The sequence below is a fragment of the Simochromis diagramma genome, unplaced genomic scaffold (assembly GCF_900408965.1).
Source record: "Simochromis diagramma unplaced genomic scaffold, fSimDia1.1 OVJJ01000334.1, whole genome shotgun sequence".
NCBI classification, from domain to species: domain Eukaryota; kingdom Metazoa; phylum Chordata; class Actinopteri; order Cichliformes; family Cichlidae; genus Simochromis; species Simochromis diagramma.
Genome location: NW_024386764.1, coordinates 6,495,302 through 6,515,998, shown reverse-complemented (window position 1 = coordinate 6,515,998; position 20,697 = coordinate 6,495,302). Strand labels below are relative to the sequence as shown.

The 20,697-nt window shown below is 41.8% G+C and overlaps 1 protein-coding gene across 1 annotated transcript; it reads right to left on the bottom strand.

Annotated features, from left to right (window-relative positions):
* Positions 1-11: 11 nt before the first annotated feature.
* Positions 12-20,486, bottom strand: ctdspl3 (CTD (carboxy-terminal domain, RNA polymerase II, polypeptide A) small phosphatase like 3). The gene is made up of 11 exons (XM_040033687.1): positions 20,192-20,486; positions 17,600-17,714; positions 17,342-17,485; positions 16,969-17,083; positions 16,436-16,547; positions 6,075-6,161; positions 4,268-4,330; positions 4,042-4,121; positions 3,726-3,852; positions 3,200-3,295; positions 12-1,773 (listed from the first exon to the last, which is right to left on the bottom strand). The coding sequence occupies exons 1-11, from the start codon at positions 20,321-20,323 to the stop codon at positions 1,708-1,710; spliced, it is 1,137 nt and encodes a 378-aa protein (XP_039889621.1). The 5' UTR covers positions 20,324-20,486; the 3' UTR covers positions 12-1,707.
* Between the last annotated feature and the right edge of the window lie 211 nt (positions 20,487-20,697).

The following is a 20,697-nucleotide window of genomic DNA, read 5'->3' as shown; positions in this document are numbered from 1 at the left end:
GTTTTTTTTTTCCTTCCTGGGTACCATGTCAAACACCATATGGAGCAAATAAAGGCAGAGGAGCGGCAGCAGCAGCAGGAGGAGGAGGAGGAGGAGGAGGCACTTACTTTTAGTTTACCTTCAAATTCAACATGAACAATCACATCCATCACGAACACGAGTGCATCTAAACAGGGCAGTAAATATTTACAATGAAACCAAACCTCGGCGCGCCTCTGATATTCATACACAGGATGAGCGCGTGAAGTATATTAATGCTCACTCAGACAGCATCAGCTACTACAGACAACGGGTTTATAGAAAGTCTTTTCACTCAATAATAAGTGATGAACTTTTCAAAATTAAGGTTATAGAGACGTCATTGTGTTTTTTCTGATTTTGTTGGGCTTTTCATTATCAGTCACTCCAACTTCCAACAGTCCACTGATAACTCCTCGGTGGCCTCGGGCGCGACGAACAGACGCCAAACATTTTCGGATTGTGTGTGTGTAACTTTACTGCGCATGCCCCATTTTCTCTAAACATCTGATTCCTGGAATTTCTCACCAAATAGATAAAGAAAAGCGTTTAACATCTTTGCCCACAAACAATACATAAAAGCCACTGGTGAATGAAGTCTGTGACTCACACATGGATCCTGGGATGCTTAATGTGCTGTCAGTGAATATCAGATTACCAATGGTAATAAAGGAGTGATCTAGGAAAGGTGTGCGCATGCGTTACCATCTTTCCACTTGCCCTTGTGACACTTCCATTTCCTCCTTAACAGGAAGTGATGAGCAGGGTTTGCGCATTAAGTTATTGTGAATAGAAACAAGTTTAAAGCTCTGCTGCAGCGGTGCAGATGTTCAAAGGGTTACAGATACCTGCAGAGGCAGTGCAGAGAGCAGCTGAGATTTTTGAAAATCTATTTATTTCATGCCTGAGAAACAGACCTTTTGAAAATCCTATTACAGGATGTTTCCTTAGAGGAAATTCTCACATCGCTGCTTTTCGCTATGTTGAGGAGCGTTTCCTGGAAACATAAGACTTTCACCCTTGAAAAATAGGGAGACCTGAACGTGGAATGATTGGAATTCAATTTCCATTCAATCACCTCAACTTTACTAATATTTCTTTTTGTCCGACTCTCTTTTAGTTCAGCCTCCTTGAGCCCATGTGTTCTCCAAACATGTAGCTTCCTCCTCTTCCTCACAGTCATCTGTATGCTCAATGAAAAATTTCAACAACTGAAGATAAGGGGATCATATAAAATAACAATCTAAATATGAAAATCAAATGACACCTAGGCACGAATGCTTTATTTTCCCCAGTTATTATCAGGGATATTTTATTGCATAAGAAAACATTTTAAAATATACAGATAACAGCTGTAGATTTGCAATATAGTTAATAAATTAAAAAAAAAAATCAGGACTATAAACAACATATTTTGGATTCTAAGCTGTAAATATATATATACACACAGATATGAGTTTATTGCTTGTGTAATCTGTTGAGCGACCAGCAGCATGTCTGAAACACCGCTCTGCTGTCATTTCAAGCCAACGGGAGGACGGGGGAGGATGGAGGAGGACGGAGGAGGGCGCACAGGTCCACCACGAACCAACAGTCTGCAGGTTACCTAGGTCCAACTGGCTTCTGCCTTTTCGCCAAAGCAAACATGGGCTGTGAAAGTCACATTAAGCAGTCAAAGTGGGGGGTTTGTCAGTCCTCTGACAGCAGCCTGTGGAAGTGATCCTTCCTCTTCTTCAGCACCTCCCGAAAATCCTCCTGAAAAAACACCAGCGAGAGATATTCAGAGTCAATCATGAAACCGGGAGAGGAAAGACATCAGGCAGATGCTTCTGCAGATAACCAGCTGTTTCACTCACAGCTCACTGACCGGGGAATCAGCAACAACCTTAAAAGAAAAGGAAAATCCATTTTCTCTATGACAATCTGAGTCTGTAGCACTTAGCCTGCCCGGCATGTCCAGAATATCTTTTCACTATCTGTCCTCACCAAACCACAAGCACGGTGACGCTGAGCAGCTACACGACAAGGTTATCAACTCAGCGAGCCAGCCCGGGCCTCCCCGCTCCAGCCATCAGCATGTTCACATAAAACAGGAAGCGAGCGCAGCATGCGACTCATCCCAAACATGGACAGGTTTATGCAGCAAAGTTTTCAAACAAGGGGCCAAATTATAACGCTGACAATAAAAAAAAAAACTAAACCCAGTGTGGATCCGCCCAATATTACAACATGTATCTCACCATATTCACGTGTCCAGTCTGTGAGGCACAAATGAATGTGAAGCATAAATGAGACTTGTACTAGGGCTAAGTAGAAATGTGCTGTAAGAGAACCACACCAGTTACCGTGCATTCTTACAGCCTCAACTATTAATATAAATCAATCATTGTATTAAATGGTGAAGATTTTCTAGTTTATCGAATGCGAGCATGTGAGAACTCTTTGTTGTACATGATAGATTAATAGTTCATGACAATTATTAACTGCAGCTACAAAACAGACAGAAAAAACACACTAGCATGTTTGAATCTCGTGAGATTAAAGACAGACAAACACTTGCATCTTATCACAGGCACCATCACACATAGACACGATTAAACATTTGTTTAACAAAACCGATGCAAATGAGCTCTGAGTCGATTAAGTGTCCGCCTGCCACACATCTAAACGTCTGTATAGATCGCAGGAAGCAGGCTCATGGACGAGAGGCATTCACTAAAGCTGACGATCAAAGCTACTTATCTGAATTTTATATTCATTTTAAAATCTTTTTTGTTAACTGTAACTCACGTAACAACGTGAGTGGCCACTTGGCAGCAGCCGAAACAACACTAGCATACAGTTCGACTTGATGCGGACCTTAAAGCTCAATCCTTTAATTTGGTTGGCGCTTGTGTCCAGCTGACTACTGTAACTCACACTTTTACTCTCAAAGATCTGCTCTCGTTCTCTCATAATCTCTAAAGTAAACGTGAGGCACTGATAAATGCCATCTGTATGGGTTTGCTGTCCGGTGCAGAGCAGCGGGGGTTTTTCTCTGAAAACAGCCGCCTGCCGGGACCAAAAACAATGATGCTGGTGCAGTGAGAGTGGAAGCGGTGAAGGAGGAAGCACATGTTGTTGCCTCTGAATCCATTTTAAACAAGCGCACAGTAAACACAGAAGATGTAAGCAGACTTACAGCTGCAGACAGTTTCTCCATGTAGGGGATGAGCTTCTGCAGCTCTCTGTCATCAGACTCCCCAGACCAGCTCTTGATGGGAATCGTGTTCAACAACTACAAAAAACAAACAAACATGTTATTAAAAGTTAGTAACAGCAACAAAGTGCTGACAGAGCAAAACAAAAATAATTAAGGATGTGTGCGAATAGTCAACAAGATGAATAATCGTCACTACTGTCAGTCGATGCCAGACGTAGTCATTTAGTCTAATTATTAACATTTTAATTGATGCCCAGTTACCATAAGTTGTTGTGCCATAAATGTTATGCAGCCATCTGCCACCAGATGGCGCTAAAGTCCCAGTATCTAAGCCTGGTCTCATTCTTTATACTGTTACTGTTAGCTCGAAGAATGAGATAGTGGATACAATCGGTGTAATGAGCTTTCTCCGAAGGGTGGACGGGTCTCTGTTAGCACAGGGTGAGAAGTTCAGTCATTCAAGTGGGGCTCAGAGAAAATCAAAGAACACAGCCTTTAAACTTACATTATATGGATATGTGTGGGGTGCATTATCCAGAACCACCGTCTTCTTCAGATCCCTCCCAAGGATGCTGAGATCTTTGATGTAGTGGCCAAGAACACAGGCACAGTCGTCCTGATACAGCCGGTGTCTACCAGAGAAATCACAAGTGAAACTCACATTTACAGTCCTCATTGTATGGCACGGGCAGAATGTTAAAGGGAACATTTGAAGCAGGCCATGTCAAATTTCTGAGCACGCAACACAGCAGCAGTGCGAATCCGCACGTCTCTGCACTCAAGCACCGAGTTTACAAAACACAAGTGGAAGCAGCTCATACCGAAACAGCTTTCTCTGCGGGTCCAGGATGTCCAGGATCTTCTCGGCATATTCCTTCTTCGCACACGTGTAAACGAACAGCTGGAACAGAGCACGCACAGTAGTTGGTACAATTCCACACTTTTAACTGCTCCACGTTAAAGTAGTGACAGAAAAATAATTTGTTTAACGTGTGAATGAGGCTCAAAATAACCAAACTATTTGCTAATCTACACACTGACACACACCTCGTAGATTTTTGCCATGGCCTGCAGGAACTCCTTCACATGTGGTCGCAGCACCATGTATACCTGTTGAGAACAGGGGAAGAATAAGTGGTCAAGTCAGTAACCTCAGATCTGCTCTGCTGACTGAAGCTCATCTTTTAACTCTGTTCCCCATCAAGACATCTGACAACCTTCCAGGTACCCTTTATGACGAGCTTTGACACCTTGGTATATACACACCAATAAAAACTGTTTGACCACCTCTAGAATGGTTTGTCTGCATCAACAGAGGCCACCCTCACAAACTGCTGATGCACACTCAGTCATTTTGTTCTATAAGCCTGAGAAATGACAGAAACCACTCAGTTCATAAAAGAGCTTTGAGGGTTACACGTAGTAGGCTTTAAGGGGTAAAGAGTTAAGTGCAGTTGTAGAGTCAGCTCCTGGACTCACAGCGTCCCAGATACCAAAATTTGTAGTTTCAGTAAAGATCCAACTGCCTGGTCTAGTCAGATGATTAAGGTTAGGATCATAACTTTTGGCAATTAACTCAAAACCACCAAACATTTCAACTCACTGCACAGCGTTGTGAAATGTGTTGTCTCAGACGCTCTTGGCTCCTACGTTATCTGCGCCCCAGTGTGTGCTTATTAAAACCCATTTCACCCTCACCTTTAAACCTCTGCCAGTGTTATGTCCGTGTAATGACAGCTGTGTAGCCTGCCTTGGAATGACATATCATTATTTATAACTAGGCTGACTTCACTGACCCTCCGCAGCATATCATCTTCAGATCCCAGCTAGATAACAAGCTTACAGACAATTTCTAAGTCTGCTCAACCTCGTGAATCCTTTTATCCACAAAGATGCCTTGATGCTGCACTCGATTACAACACTTTGCAGAATAATTTCTTTGTGGGAACAGAAAGAATTTAGACCATTTTAGCCCTCGATGGAAGCTCCCCAGTTGCTCACAAAACAGAAGAGAGGTCAAAGAAATCAAATGCATATTTCAAAATTCATAAAAGTGTGTGTGTGTGTGTGTGTGTGTGTGTGTGTGTGTGTGTGTGTGTGTGTGTGTGTGTGTGTGTGTGTGTGTCTTTTCAGTTTTCCAAAGTGGGTTTTTGCACTTCATCAACTGCAGTTTTTAATTTTTAGAGTGAATGAAAAATAGTTTCACAGATGCTCACATGCAACACTTTCTACTAGTTTCCTAATTCATGCATCTTGTACGTAAATGAGCCACCAAGGAAGTATGAAATAGAGAAGTGCACAGTTTCCAAATACAGAAACCCAACCGCATCAAGTTATTAAAAACAAAATCCAATAGGTTATGTGACTTTCAACTGAAATATACATTTCCTTTTGTTTTTAACGACGTTAGGAAAGATAACATAATGTAGAGGTCCCCTGAAAATATTGGCTGTTTGACGATCTGCTGGTATCAGCATTTATAAAAGCAGATTAAAGAGTAAAGACACGAGAAATTATCCATGACTTGTGACAATGCAGTTAAAAAAAAAATCAATATTTTTTTTATTATTGCCACATCATGTTAATAAGGACTCCAATAAGCAGGGGTAACAAATGTTAGGGAAGCTTCTGTTTCATGTCTCTGAAAGAAAAATAAACCTGCTGATATATCAGTAACATCATCACCAGCTCTGTGATATAATGCACCAACATGTGAGGCACATGTTAAGTTCTCAACAGTGAATCAAAATGAAAGATCTTGTTTGTTGTTAAATAAGTTGCTGTGGTAAACATCTGGTCTGCAGAAGAGACTACCACAGAGGGTTGTGAAGAGTGGCTTTCAGTGAGTGGTCACCTTGTACTGATGGTCCTGGAAAGCTGCATGGAAGGTGTACTCTGCGTCTTCGATCACATTCAGAGAGCTCAACATCAGGGTCTCCTCCTGGAAATAAACACGACCACATGCCTCAGATTACTTAATATTTTAAATATATAACTGACTGCTTTCACAAGGGAGCAAGGTGAAAGTGTCCAGTTTATGATTTTAACCATGTTAAAGCCACAGAAAGTCAATCTTTAACAATAAAATGTAGACCATACTCTATTCTTGCTAAATACAACATCCAAAAGGAATTGCAGATACTTAAAAATCAACTAGAAAATGCATTTTCACACAGCAATTTCTTCAGAAAGCTGAATGTTTTGAGCTGAAATGAAATAATTGCTTCACTTTATTGGTACAATAAGGTCAAAGACATTATGCTCAAAACTGGTGGTAAAATATCACAGGTTGATCCCACAGTGTTCTATTGGCAGAATGAACAATCTGAGATTACAGGAGTGCTTGCATGTCACGTTGATGATTTCCTTTGGGCTGGTTCAAGTCACTTTGCAACTCATATCATTCCCGTACTGAAATTTACCTTCCTTGTGGGCCGTGAAGAACATGACAGTTTTTTTTTATGTTGGTATGGACATTTGTACAGTTAATGATGTAATAGAGGTGCATATTGTGCATATTACAACCTACAACCTGTTCAGTTACAAGCAGCACGGGCTGTACAGAGGGAGGCTTCCTTAAGTGAAACAGAACGGGAGCAACTCGGGTCAAAAATAGGACAGATTTTGTGGGTTGCCAAACAAACGAGACCAGATGTTACGTTTGACACGTGCAGCCTGGGATCTAATATCAAAGGTGCAATTGTGCAGTCCATTCATGAAGTGAACAAAGTTATCCGTAAACTTAAAGTAGAGAAAGTGACTCTTAAGTTTCAACACTTGGGTAACAGTGAGGATTTGGCATTGGTTGTTTTCAGTGACGCTTCATTTGGCAACCTTCCCGCTGGCGGTACTCAAGGAGGGGCATTAATCATCCTTATGGGTAAAGGAGGAAAGTTTTGTCCTCTCTTTTGGCAGTCTAAAAAATAAAAAAAATATCAGACGTGTGGTCAGAAGTACACTGGCAGGAGAAACTCTTGCCACGTCAGATGGAATAGACCATAGGTGTCAAACTCTGGCACCATACCAAATTACTATTAGAGCTGGCCTACTGGTATTATACAGCTAATATATATATATTGTTTAGTATTAAGCTTTGCTTGTTCCATATTCAGTTTTTCAGCAAAATGTGTTTGAGTCCATAAGAAAAGATTCATTCTTATATCTGGAGGAATAAATGTATTTCAATAAATATTAACGTTAGCCCGCGACTTTGTTCCAGTTTTGAATTTTGGCCCACTGTGTATTTGAGTTTGACACCCCTGGAATAGACAGTGCTGTCTTCCTGGCAACACTTTTTTCTGAGCTTAAAACTGGTAACACTGGTCTGAATGCTCTTCTGTTGATCTGTGTGCCTGACAATCATTCCTTGTTTGATGCACTCAAGTCCACTAAGCAGGTTACAGAGAAGAGACTGGGGCTGGAAATGAGCAGCGTTAAAGAGCTCATACAATCCATTAAAATCAGACAGATTGGTTGGTCAGATTTCAAATCCCAACTTGCTGATTGTCTGGGGGGAAAAAAAAAAAAAAAAAGGGAGTTTCACCTTTAACCCTTCTAAAAGCACTAGATGAAGGGCTCTGGATACTGTGATCCTTTGTTTACGAAGTTTTCTTTGCATTAAAATGCACTATTGTTTATTGTGTGCAGTGATAGTATGCTTTAAGTAAAGCAAAGCAAATTGAAATGTTTCCTGAATGTTCTATAATGTTGACGTTTTTTTGTTTTGTTTACATATATGTATACAAATGTTTAAAAGGGGTATTTATACTTTTATTTTTTAAAAAGAAAGAGGGAGATTGTTAACTTGTTATTTTCTGTTATATCGCAAGAGTACTGTTGCCTGCGGTGGGTTGTTCTTATTGTGGGTGAGCGGAAAAACAAGACGTAAGGAATAAAGTGCTTGAAGTGAGACTACGACGTTGTGTATTTTGACTTTACAATATTCTTTTATTCACCATATCACTGAAATGTGGGAGAATCCACTGCAGAAAGATCAATGCTTTAAGTTTTAATGATCCAGTCAGAAAAGATGATTCTAAAAGTCATCAACTGACTCCAAAAGCCCAGATCTGAACCACCTGTCTGCTGAAAACAAATGCACCAATCAAACAGAAGCCTGAATTTCATGGGCCAATCGGAATGCTTGATCTAGTTGTCCAGGACTAACTACTGACACACTATTACTCTGTGGCAAAACCCTGTCAAATCTGCCTCGGTGCACCTGTTGAACAACTGCTTCTAAATCCAAGACCCTAACTCCCATCAAAATCATTTTCAAATGGTGACGATCCCGAGGACCTGGGCCCTATTTCAGGAAGCCGGTTTAGTGCAAACTCTGAGTAAGTATACCCTGAGTTAACGAAAACTCTGGGTTTTCGGTTTCACAAAGCGAGTTTAGATTAATCCTGAGTGAGTTACTATGACGACACACTCCGTGAAGCTAACCTGCCCCCTAGCAGGTTTACTTCAACTAACCCTGACGTTCTCCGCCTCTTTGTCGGAAACCTGACTGTAGGAAGTGTCAGACATGGCGTGCTCTTTCCTTGAAGAGCCAGTAGATGTTGAAGCCCAAATTCTCCGCAGAGCTCTCCGCCGGGAGAGAGTGATCAGAGCGCGTTCGGACATTTTATCATTTCCTGATGATTTCCTGTGTGAACGTTACCGTTTTTCAGCACAATCTATAATTTATTTGAATAACATCCTCAGGCCTAATATTGCTCATGTGACACATCGCAGACATCCTCTCAGTTCATTACATATTATTTGTATTGCACTTCGGTTTTTTGCAAACGGGAGCTTTCTGTATAATATTGGTGACGCTGAGCACGTTTCCAAGGCTACCGTCTGTCGGGCAGTCAGGAATGTTACAGTTGCACTGAAACGTCTCCTGTACTCGTTTGTGGTGTTCCCCGGTCACAGACCCACAAGATTTATCAAAGAGGGATTCCACAAAATTGCAGGTATCAGGATGAACGAAACTTAATTCATGATGTGGTGATATTTGAACTACTACTTAAATTTTACATTTATTCTCACGGTTCCCAGGCGTGATTGGCTGTATAGATGGCACTCACATTCCAATCATTGCTCCTTCAGTAAATGAAGGAGACTATGTGAACAGGAAGTCTTTCCACAGCATTAATGTGCAGGTACATAGTTCCCTGTAGCATTTCAAACTAACAGATTATTTCTTTATAGTAATGGATGCTAATTTGTGTTCTCTGCACTGTGAAGATCATATGTGATGCTGCCAACATTATCACAAATGTGGAAGCCAACTGCTCAGCCTCTGTGAGTGGTGGTGGAGGACCCCCACCTGTTTTTCGGGCCTCCGCTTTTTTTCCTGTTGGCTATAACGGGTCACATTTGAGCATACAGAGTGAGCAAATATGTACTTGTAATGTGCTCAGATAATTTCAATAAGTGCTTACAGAGGGGAAAATAATGTAGCCTCTAACTGCAATTGATTTACAAACAGACCAAGCACTATGGCTCATAATACAATTACACCTTACCTGTTTGGACTATATTTTTATATTTCATTTTTACTTGCTGCCAGGAACGTTTGGGGCCTGTTGGGTTGCACCTGCGCTCAAATCACATCACAAAATCAAATGTATAAAATAAAAAAATAAAATAAAATATAATAAAATAACGTGTTAAATGGGTGGAAATCCCTAGATCAATGTTTAAATTAACACTCACGCATTGACTCTGTCGGCTATGTTTTGCCATGCATGCTCCCTTTCTTTTGCAGCTGAGGCTGTGTTACTTTTTTTTCCGCGGAATTTGCATGTTATCGGCATATGCTGCCATCAGAATTTCGGCCTCAAGCGCTGTAAGATACATTGACCGCGCCTTCTTTCCCTCCGTCTCCATGGTGACTCGCTTAATCTGTGCTCCACTAATCAGGGCTTTATGTATCCTCGTGCGCGCGCTTAACTTGGGGTTAAAGCAACTCCGCGTTGACTGAACTAATTGTTATCAGCCTTTCTGAAACCGAATATTCCGAGTTGGACAGTTCGGGGTTACTCAACCCTGAGTATCGTTTTTCACTCTGAGTTTTCTAAACCGGCTTCCTGAAATAGGGCCCTGTTCTATACAACAGTGTGTTCTTCATGTTCCTGCTGTCAAAACTTTGGCCGCAGGAGCAATTTAAAAAGTGGGGTCTTTCCTGCTGTTGAGACAAACTCCTGTCTGAAAATATAATGTATTTCTATGGGTCGGTTAAGAGGATTATCCCTCCACTTGGATCCACACAGTTTAAAAACGTTTACATCTCTGAGCTTTGAAAGACATGCTGTTGGAAAGACAACAACGATGGCTACGTGAGGGTAAAATGATGGCTGTAGAGCAAACACTGTGCACACAGCAGCAGTTGAAACACACACACACACACACGCTTACCAGCATTCACACTAATAAAGAATAACAGTGTTGTCATTGTTGATTTTGTGTCTTCACCCTGAGTCCATCTCCTGCCAAGCTGCACCTGTGATTCTGCAGCTGCTCACTGATGAGCTGACCAATAAGTAAATCTTATCCTGGATCTTATCCTCTGCATCCTTACCCTATCACCTCTGCGTTCCATAGGGCGCCAGCCTGCCCTGTTGAAACACTATTTTTTTTCAGTGTTTCAACTGAAAAAAATAGAATGCCTTTGATCCAAAATAGAATGCCATTGATCCTTTGTTATGTCATAATCTTGCTGAGAAGCAAAGCCTACAAATAGGGGCTTTGCTCTGTTAAACTTCAGTGCTTAACGGACGTAGACCTGACAGCAACCAAAAACCTTTTGGAAAGTTTTGAGAGAATTTCACGTTTCTCAGCAATTCACCGATCAAGCTGACACATTCCACCATGTCAGCTAACCCATCCTTCAGCTCAGATGAGCTTGAAATAGTTAAAGGGAGCATTTTGGGAAACCACTACAAGGTAGAGGCTTTCCTCGGAGAAGGGGGCTTTGGTATTGTAGCCAAATGCCGCGATACCAAAACCAACAGAGCTGTGGCTATTAAAGTCAACAGGAACCACCCTGATACTCTGCAACAGGCAAAACTGGAAATTTTCATCCTGGAGCAGCTGAGAAGGTTGGATCCAGATGCCGCCAACATTGTTAAATGGAACGGCTTTTTCCATGACGGAGAGCGGGTCTGCTTAAACTTTGAAATCCTTGATCAATGCCTGTGGGACTACATACGGGACCGGAAAAACCAGGGTCTCCCCATAAGCGAAGTCAGGCCAATTTTACATCAACTCACAAATGCCCTGTCACACCTGGGCTCTGTGGGAATAGTGCACGCTGACCTCAAATCTAGAAACATCATGGTTGTTAACCGCCATGAGTCTCCCATCAAAGTCAAACTTATAGACTTTGGCCTCGCATGTCCTGCATCTGCAGTAATGCCTGGTGACCGTGTGGGGACAGTTGGTTATAGTGCACCTGAGGTTATGCTTGGCCTTCCTTATAATGAAGCAGCTGACATGTGGTCTTTGGGGCTGGTAGCTGTGGAACTTGGTACAGGGGTGCCTCTCTACCCTGGGAGAAATTATTATGATGTTTTGAAATTCATCATACAGACCCAGGGACAGCCACCAGATCATGTTCTGGACTCTGGCGTGTACACTGAAGACTATTTCATTGAAGACAACTACAACCAACAGCGCTGGACATTTAAGACTGACCAACAATTTCAGTGCGAGACAGGATATGAGTCCCTGGAGACTCGATACATAAAACTTACGCGTCTTGATGACCTCGAACAAGTAATGGTGTTTGGACGAGGACCTGAAAATGGCCAACGTTTATTTGTCAGCTTAATTAAAGGGATGTTGGCCTTGGATGCAAACCAGCGGATAACACCCTTGGAGGTTCTCCGGCATCCCTTTTTCAACCGTAAGAGTTCCCCTTGCACTAACATGAGTGTTGAAAGACCACAAAACCCTGTGGTCTTTCAGCACCCTTCAAACTTGGAAAGCAAGAGATCACAGAAAATCAACTGCAGTTTCCAAAACTCGGTTGAATTTTCTCAGCAAGTATGCGACCACACGTCAGCCAGCTCATCCTTCAACTCAGGTGAGCTTGAAATAGTTGAAGGGAGCATTTTGGGAAACCGCTACAAGGTAGAGGCTTTCCTCGGAGAAGGGGGCTTTGGTATTGTAGCCAAATGTCGCGATACCAAAACCAACCGTGCTGTGGCTATTAAAGTCAACAGGAACCGTCCTGATACTCTGCAACAGGCAAAACTGGAAATTTGCATCCTGGAGCAGCTGAGAAGGTTGGATCCAGATGCAGCCAACATAGTTAAATGGAATGGCTTTTTCCACGACGGAGAGCGGGTCTGCTTAAACTTTGAACTCCTTGATCAATGCCTCTGGGACTACATACGGGACCGGAAAAACCAGGGTCTCCCCATAAGCGAAGTCAGGCCAATTTTACATCAACTCACAAATGCCCTGTCACACCTAGGTTCTGTGGGAATAGTGCACGCTGACCTCAAACCTGGAAACATCATGGTTGTTAACCGCCATGAGTCTCCAGTCAAAGTCAGACTTATAGACTTTGGCCTCGCATGTCCTGCAGCTGCAGTGAATCCTAGTGATTGTGTGGGGACGGTTGGTTATAGTGCACCTGAGGTTATGCTTGGCCTTCCTTATAATGAAGCAGCTGACATGTGGTCTTTGGGGCTGGTAACTGTGGAACTTGGTACAGGGGTGCCACTCTACCCTGGAAATGGAGAATATGATGTTTTGAAATTCATCATAGAGACTCAAGGACAGCCACCAGATCATGTTCTGGACTCTGGTGTGTACACTGAAGACTATTTCATTGAAGACAACTACAACCAACAGCGCTGGACATTTAAGACTGACAAACAATTTCAGTGCGAGACAGGATATGAGTCCCTGGAGACTCGATACATAAAACTTGCGCGTCTTGATGACCTCGAACAAGTAATGGTGTTTGGACGAGGACCTGAAAATGGCCAACGTTTATTTGTCAGCTTAATTAAAGGGATGTTGGCCTTGGATGCAAACCAGCGGATAACACCCTCAGAGGTTCTCCGGCATCCCTTTTTCAACCCTGGCCTCTCTAAGAGGTTCCCATGTATTGACACTGAAAGACCATACAGAATCAATCTACAGCATGGCTTCCTCCACCTTGGACAAAAGTGACAAAAAACACAAACTGGGGTTGGAAAAGGATATTAACAGCACTGGAAAAATTCATTAAGCTGCTCCAATAATGATCACTTTGGCTTTTTTTTTTTTTTTTTTTTTAATTTTCACTCCCCCCACCCCAACCAGTCGCGGCAGATGGCTGTCCCTTCCTGAGCCTGGTTCTGTCGAAGGTTTCTTCCTTTTAGAGGGGAGTTTTTCCTTCCCACTGTTGCTAAATGCTTGCTCATAGGGAATCGTCTGATTGTTGGGGTGGCCAAAACTCTAGGGGAACTAGCAATTCTTGTGAAAATTTAAAAAAAAAAAAAAAAAAAAGCCTACCAATATTCAAAGCGGAGCAGCGGACACCTTACCATCGCATCAGTCCTTCAATCAGACCAAAAACACCATGTTAACAGAAATAAATTCAATACAAATTGGAAATAAATAAATTGCCTAATAATTGTTGTCTTTGATTGTTTATAAATATATAGTGCTACCCTTCAGCCTCCTAGTAGACAGAAGGGTAGCACTATATATATAAATATATAGTGCTACCCTTCAGCCTCCTAGTAGACATACCTGTGTTATAAATGTGAAACTCCTCTGATTTTCAAGAGTTGGCCTCTGACCTTGAAGTCAAGGTCACTGAGATTTGAGCTTCACAGAGATTTTCAGCAGATGCAACCATGGTATTGATTTGAAAATTCTACACAATCACAAACTTGGGTGTCCACAGTGCCTCGCCATATACCAAATATTAAGAGGTGGGGTTTTAAGGTTTTTTATAAAGATTACAACAGACAAATAACAAAAAATGCCAACGCTATTGTCATTTTTGAAAACGTTATTTTGATGTTGTCTAATGTAGTGCAAAAAAGCGAATAAATAAAATAAATATATATATATATATACACACACACGTGTATATATATATACACGTGTGTGTGTGTGTGTGTGTGTGTGTGTGTGTGTGTGTGTGTGTGTGTGTGTGTGTGTGTGTGTGTGTATATTAGGGGTGCAACGATATTCGTATCGATATTGAACCGTTCGATACAGTGCTTTCGGTTCGGTACGCATATGTATTGAACAATACAACATTTGTAATTTATTTTATCAACTTTCCTTCTGACGATGCTGTCTGTGTTGAGCGCTCAGTGAATCAGCGTTCGACTACTCCGCCTAGGCTGCACCTGCACTGCACTAATATATATATATATATATATATATATACACACACATACATACATACATACACACACACACGTTTTTATGTTCAGTCTCAACTGTTACGAAGTTGATGTGCAGTTAATAAGTGCAATAAATATTTATACTGGAAAAGAAAATCGTGAGAGAATCGTGATCTCAATTCTAAGCCAAAAAATCGTGATTCTTATTTTATGCAAAATCGTGCAGCCCTTTATAAATGTATTATATATAAGAGACAAATATATGTTCTTTCAATATGTTGGCATTACTAAATTTGTCTCAGTGCTTACTTTAAATATCCATGAAATTATCACATTCTCTGTAAGATTAACGTCAACTATTGAACGGCGTATATTTTAAAGGCTTTAAAACCACGTTAGTACAAACATCAGTAATGTCACATAACTTTGCCGACATGTGGCCAACAGTAATGTTTTAATGTTCTTCGTTATTAAACGTTTGCACATAAATAAGTGACATAATATTCAGTACTTTTAAAAGTTTACTCTTCGGCCCCCCCTCTTCCACCGTCTTTTTTCGGCAAAATTATCCACACCCACCGCCTCGCTATGCATTCTGGGATATGTTGGGCCACAAAGTCTACACCGCCACATCCTTAAAATTCAGGGAAATGAAGGACACATTTGAGGGCCGCATTTCAAGCCTTTGAATTGGGACAGCCTTCGTCACGTCGCTGTGACGTAATCGGCATTAAAATGCGGCCTTTAAGGCTGCAGACCCTGAATTGGGATACAGCCCATGTGTCCGAGCTGCATATGTGTATGGATGGGTATCGTTTAGGTTTTATCCGATACCGGTGCCAAACCGGTACTTTTGAAATGGTGCCAGTGCTTAAACAGTGCTCGAACCGGTGCTTAAAGAATGGAGAACACAAAATTGGTCCAAAAACCTCTCATGTTCAGCTGTTTTTTTGTAAAAAGATAACAATGTTAGCCTTTTCTGCAGCTACAGGGGATTTATGGTATCACTTTTGGCTGGAAGCAGTGCTTAAACAATGGAAAAAAAACACAAACTTTGTCCAAAAACCTCTCATGTTTAACTGTTTTCCACTTTTTCTTTGGTCATTTTAGCCTTTTTGGCCAGGGTGAAGGGAGTATCTGCCATCAAACAAGAAGACAGCCTCATGCAACTACGACGGTGTTTGCTAGTTCACCTTACATGCATTAATGTAATAACGTGGTTAGCCTACTCAACGTAAATTACACACGAACAACATTAAGCTACTCACGCAGAGAAGAACGGCTGCTGCTGCCATCATCATCCGTCATCATTTCTGCTACACTGGCAGGGCTAGGGGCCAGGACTCTCCTCTTCGGGTTTTTGGGGGATGTTGCTAACTCCGGGTCCGATAACAGGCACCACACCCGCAGTAGATGTGCTCGGTGTGAGGTCTCGCAGCAAGCTATCAAATACGACGCATTTCTCGGCTTTTAAAAAAACGCTATGAGTCGTCAGGTGTTTCATTGGATTTGAGGTATTACATCCTTTGCACAGTATCACCTTAAAGCACTGGTTGCAGGCTGCTGAGTTTGCATCTTTTGCTGTGAAGTACAGCCAGACTTTTGACCGCTTCGCCCTGGGCATTTTTAATCTGTAGCTCTGCTCTAAAAGAACGTATGTACCTGGATCCGCCTACTATCCTCGGAAACGTAAAATGATTGGCTAGAATCTAAAGTGTATCACAGCTCAGGAAAAAAAAAAAGCACCGAAATAAAGCACCGAAATGTGCGCTGCTTTTCGGTCTGGTTACTACCGTTTATGTCAGAACCGGTACCCATCCCTGCATATGTGTGCAACGAGCAGGAGGCCAGGGAGGATAAAACTCACCAGATCGACCACCAGCGTTCCCTCTGGGGTGCTTCTGGTCTTCGGGGGAATATCTAGAAGAGCAGGTCTAGAATGCTGGGACTGCGACGGCATGTTCTTGATGAACGTAAAGCTGCAGATGAAAATGATGCTCAGCAACAGAAACTTTCAAACAAAACTTTGTGTCGTTTCTCAAATAGCTAAGTTACCAAACCCATATCCACTGCCGGAGGTTTCTTCCTGTTAAAAGGGAGTTTTTCCTTCCCACTGTCGCCAAAATGCTTGCTCATAGGGGGGTCATAGGATTGTTGTGTTTTCCTCTGTATCTATTATTGTACGATCTACTGTACAATATAAAGCGCCTGGAGGTGACTGTTGTTGTGATTTGGCACTATATAAATAAAACTGAATTGCCGACATGATGTTACTGAAGAACTAGAAAAAGATATTTTTGGATTTTGTAAACTGATTTTGAATACTTCCTTTAAAATAATGTATGAGATGAAGTTACATCATGATCTTCTCCTGTGACTGTATGTAGAAAAACAACTTACGGATCAAAGATGTCATCGTCCTCGTCTCCACCCAGAAGGTCAATGGAGCCACAACCGAACACACCGTGTTCTGGGCTCATCAGTACACTGGTCCCTGTTCCTGCGTACTTCAAATCTGAATAGAACACACACACACACACACACACACACACACACACACACACACACACACAGTAAGTACCAAGTCTGACTTTATGACATCACATAAGACTTATAAAGTTGACTCCCGACCGAGTAGTTTAAGCAGGTCAGCTTGTTCAAGGTGGAGTTTATCACATGGATCACAAAGCTGCATTCAGTTGTATGGTGATGTCTCTCAATGAGAGACTTTTGTTACATGTAAACAAGTTTCAAATGGATGACTGGTACTCACTTTCTTTGCTGGGTGTGAGGAAACGCACAATGGGTGAGTAGATGTTTCTAGCTGTTGTCGCGTTACGCGGAGTCACAGGGTCGATCTCTGACAGTATGCGCTCGTGGTGCATGATGGGACGGACTGGAGTCTTGAAGGTCAAATCTAGACAGTAAAATGAGAGTCATTCAGAAAACACAACAGAAAACGATGAGCATTTCAACTAACAGGTAGTGTAACTGTGCTTTAAAGCAGAATCAGCCGATGGCGCTAAAATACCTGATTCTTGGTCATTCACAGCAATAGCCCTCTTTCTCGCCCGGCCACGAGGCAGCGGTCGCCTCACCATAGTGGGAACTTCATCCTCTGAGTCTTTATTCACAGTCTCTTCATCCTACACAATAAAAACAAGAAGAAGAAAAAAAACACCTTCATTATTACCCCTAAAGGTCCATTTAAAACAGCGTAATAGTGCATTACTTCAGGATGTCTCAATCAGTATCCCACGTTTATAAAAAAATTCTGTTAGAGAAGACCCAAAAGCAGCTGCACTTCCAGAATAACCTGGACCAGAAGCTGCTCCTGACCTTCTACCGCTCCTCGATGGAGAGCAAGCTTTCCTACTGCCTGGGTGTTTGGTACGCAGGGGCCACGACTGAGAACAGGAAGGCCTGCTGACCTCTGGTCAGCACTTCAGGTCAATCAGGTCCTACACCTCACAAACACCATCCCCCCACCAATCTGTGCCACGGTCTGAGTAATCCCCATCACTCAGGCCTCACATACGGACTCAATACTCAGACCAACCCCTTTGCACTGCTTCCAAGCACTTTGTTCTTCAATGTGTCCCCTTCTCTCTCTCTCTATATATATATATATATATATATATATATATATATATATATATATATATATATATATATATATATATATATCTCCTGTATGCCATTTATTCCTGTTGTTTTACTATTTATATTTCATTCCTGTAGAGCACCCATAGTTTCGCTGTACACGTACAATGACAATAAAGGATTATTCTATTCTACACTATAGTGTTCACTTACTCATCCAAATCATTGAATTCAGGTGTTCCAATTACTTCCACGGGAACACCTAGGCATGCAGATTGTTTCAACAAACGCATAGTGCACAGAGGTCGCTAATTTTCAGCAGAGTCAATCATTACAGACCTCCAAACTGTGGAATTTACATTAGTTCAAAAACAGCGTGTAGAGAGCTCCATAGAATGGGTTTCCATGGCCAGCAGCTGCATCCAAGTCTTACATCACCAAGGACAATGGGGCTTTGGAGTTCACGCCGCAATGCATTGTGGGAGCGCGGCACCATTTTAGTAGGCCACGAATCAAAACAAACACACTGTGTTGGAAGAAAGATTGCTATGAACCATACTTAAAAGCAGCTCAAAAGAAAAAGGACGTTATAGAGACAGATTGTGTCCAGATGCAAAGAGACGGTACTTGCAAAAAATTGCGCGCATTGGAAATGTGGACTCGTATGAAATACAGCAGTGGAGTAGAAACCCTGAAGACCAACCGCTATTTATTCTCGTACCTTGTCTGAGGAGTCAGCACATATAGGGCGAACCAATTTCACAATTATAAATCTCTGGAGGCACACACCCAATTCACCTAGGATGGGTACAAGATTTGGCTAATTTTAAGCCTTCACGTAGTGAATACGCCGTCATTCAAACGCCGTCATTAAAGGTAAGTCAGCTTGTATTTTGGTGACCACACAGTTTCACAGCTATTTACAGTACAATTGTAACATGGTTATAAACCTTTCTTCAAGCAGCAGTTTGCCCCATATTTCAACCTGAGTATCAAGTTGATTTAACCAACAACCAAAGTCACCACAAATGTTGCCCTGAATGGGATTCTGTTCTGCGTGGCCTCTATCCACACTAGTCTAATGGGTCTAAACAGAAAGACGTGTCCTGGTGACCTACTTTACTGCGACCCTCTTCCACATGCAACTGGGATCTTTAATCCTTGTTGGCATCAATCCTCTTGGAATCCAGTGTTGTGATGTGATTAACGCTGCCTAGTATGTATGCTTCTTCTTTGAGATGTTCTCAAGTTTCTCTTATGGGTGAAAAGACCCTCAATTTTAAGGTAAAGGATTAAACTTGAAACCAAAGTTAACTCACTGTTTCATTTTAGTAATTTAAAGCAACACACAACAATGCGACTCGGTGTAGAGGTTAAAAGAAAAGAATACAAAAAAATAATACTAATGATAGTTTCATTGATTGATTGACTGATTTACTTAAAGACAGCAGCTACTAAGAATGAATTGGATCTGTATGAACAACATTGTTTTCCTTTGTTCTTTTCGACACCCAGTGAATGATCTACAGTTTAAATCTACAATGCAAACAGTGGTTAGTCACAGTCATGTCTGCCAATCCAACACGTTTTAAAATCTAAACTTAAAGTCATAAAGCTTAATCAGTAGCTCGAAGTTTTAACAGTAGCTTATATTTACAACCACGATAGTTTATTTTCACGTCTAAATTGGAAACTGTATCCCTACCAACCCTCCTTGCTGTATTTAACCTACCAATTAAAATTAACCAAAAAAAATTTACTTAAATAGGTCCAGACAGATCCAGATAAAACTAGAGAACGGTGGTAAAAGCCACCTACCATCGAGAAGGTGCTAATGTTAGCAACTCTGTTAGCTGTTTTGTTATGAGAACGCTAGTAGCTAGCTAACTAGCCTAGCATCCTAACAAAGGGACGATATTCAACATCCAGCTCTGTATGCTACCACAATGTTTACCTGTTCCACCAACATTAATAACAGCACTATCACCATAGAGAAATAACCCGACAAACAATAAATTACCTTGCTTTGAAGCGGACTTTCAATCTCCGACCCGGACAGGCGCGATCGACTCCTTTTTCCGTTAGACCGTCGACGGGAGCGCCTCGGTGTCTCTGGACAAGCAGCAACAGTTTTCTGAGACCTAAGTCTCATTTTTTTTTCTTTACGTGGGGGTTTGTTAACATCTAAACGTAACACTTTCCACCGTAACGAAGATAATCGCTCTCAATCCGACGCTTCGCTGTCCAAGCACCAAACAGAACCTAGAAGTAGCTCCGCCCCCACTCGCTGAATCAGCGCGTTCGTTTGAATCTACCGGGCTCCGATAGGTTTAGCACCGCGGAGACGCTTATTGGGCGGTGCTTTGTAAAAAAGCCAGCGTCAACGTGATACGCCCGTCACGTTGCCCTCACTCCCACCCCCCTTTGAATTTTATATGCAAAGAACCTCTGGGTGAGCACGATTATTAAAGAGCAAAGAGGCAATTTCTGCAACAGCATACCTTACTTTTTTAAAAAACTGCATAA

Excerpts from the sequence above, each read along its gene's own strand:
- ctdspl3 (XM_040033687.1), bottom strand. The coding sequence starts at position 20,323 with ATGAGACTTAGGTCTCAGAAAACTGTTGCTGCTTGTCCAGAGACACCG. Across the intron at positions 4,122-4,267 it reads CCATGGCAAAAATCTACGAG|CTGTTCGTTTACACGTGTGC; the intron begins GTGTGTGTCAGT and ends GCTCTGTTCCAG. Across the intron at positions 3,853-4,041 it reads CCGCAGAGAAAGCTGTTTCG|ACACCGGCTGTATCAGGACG; the intron begins GTATGAGCTGCT and ends TTTCTCTGGTAG.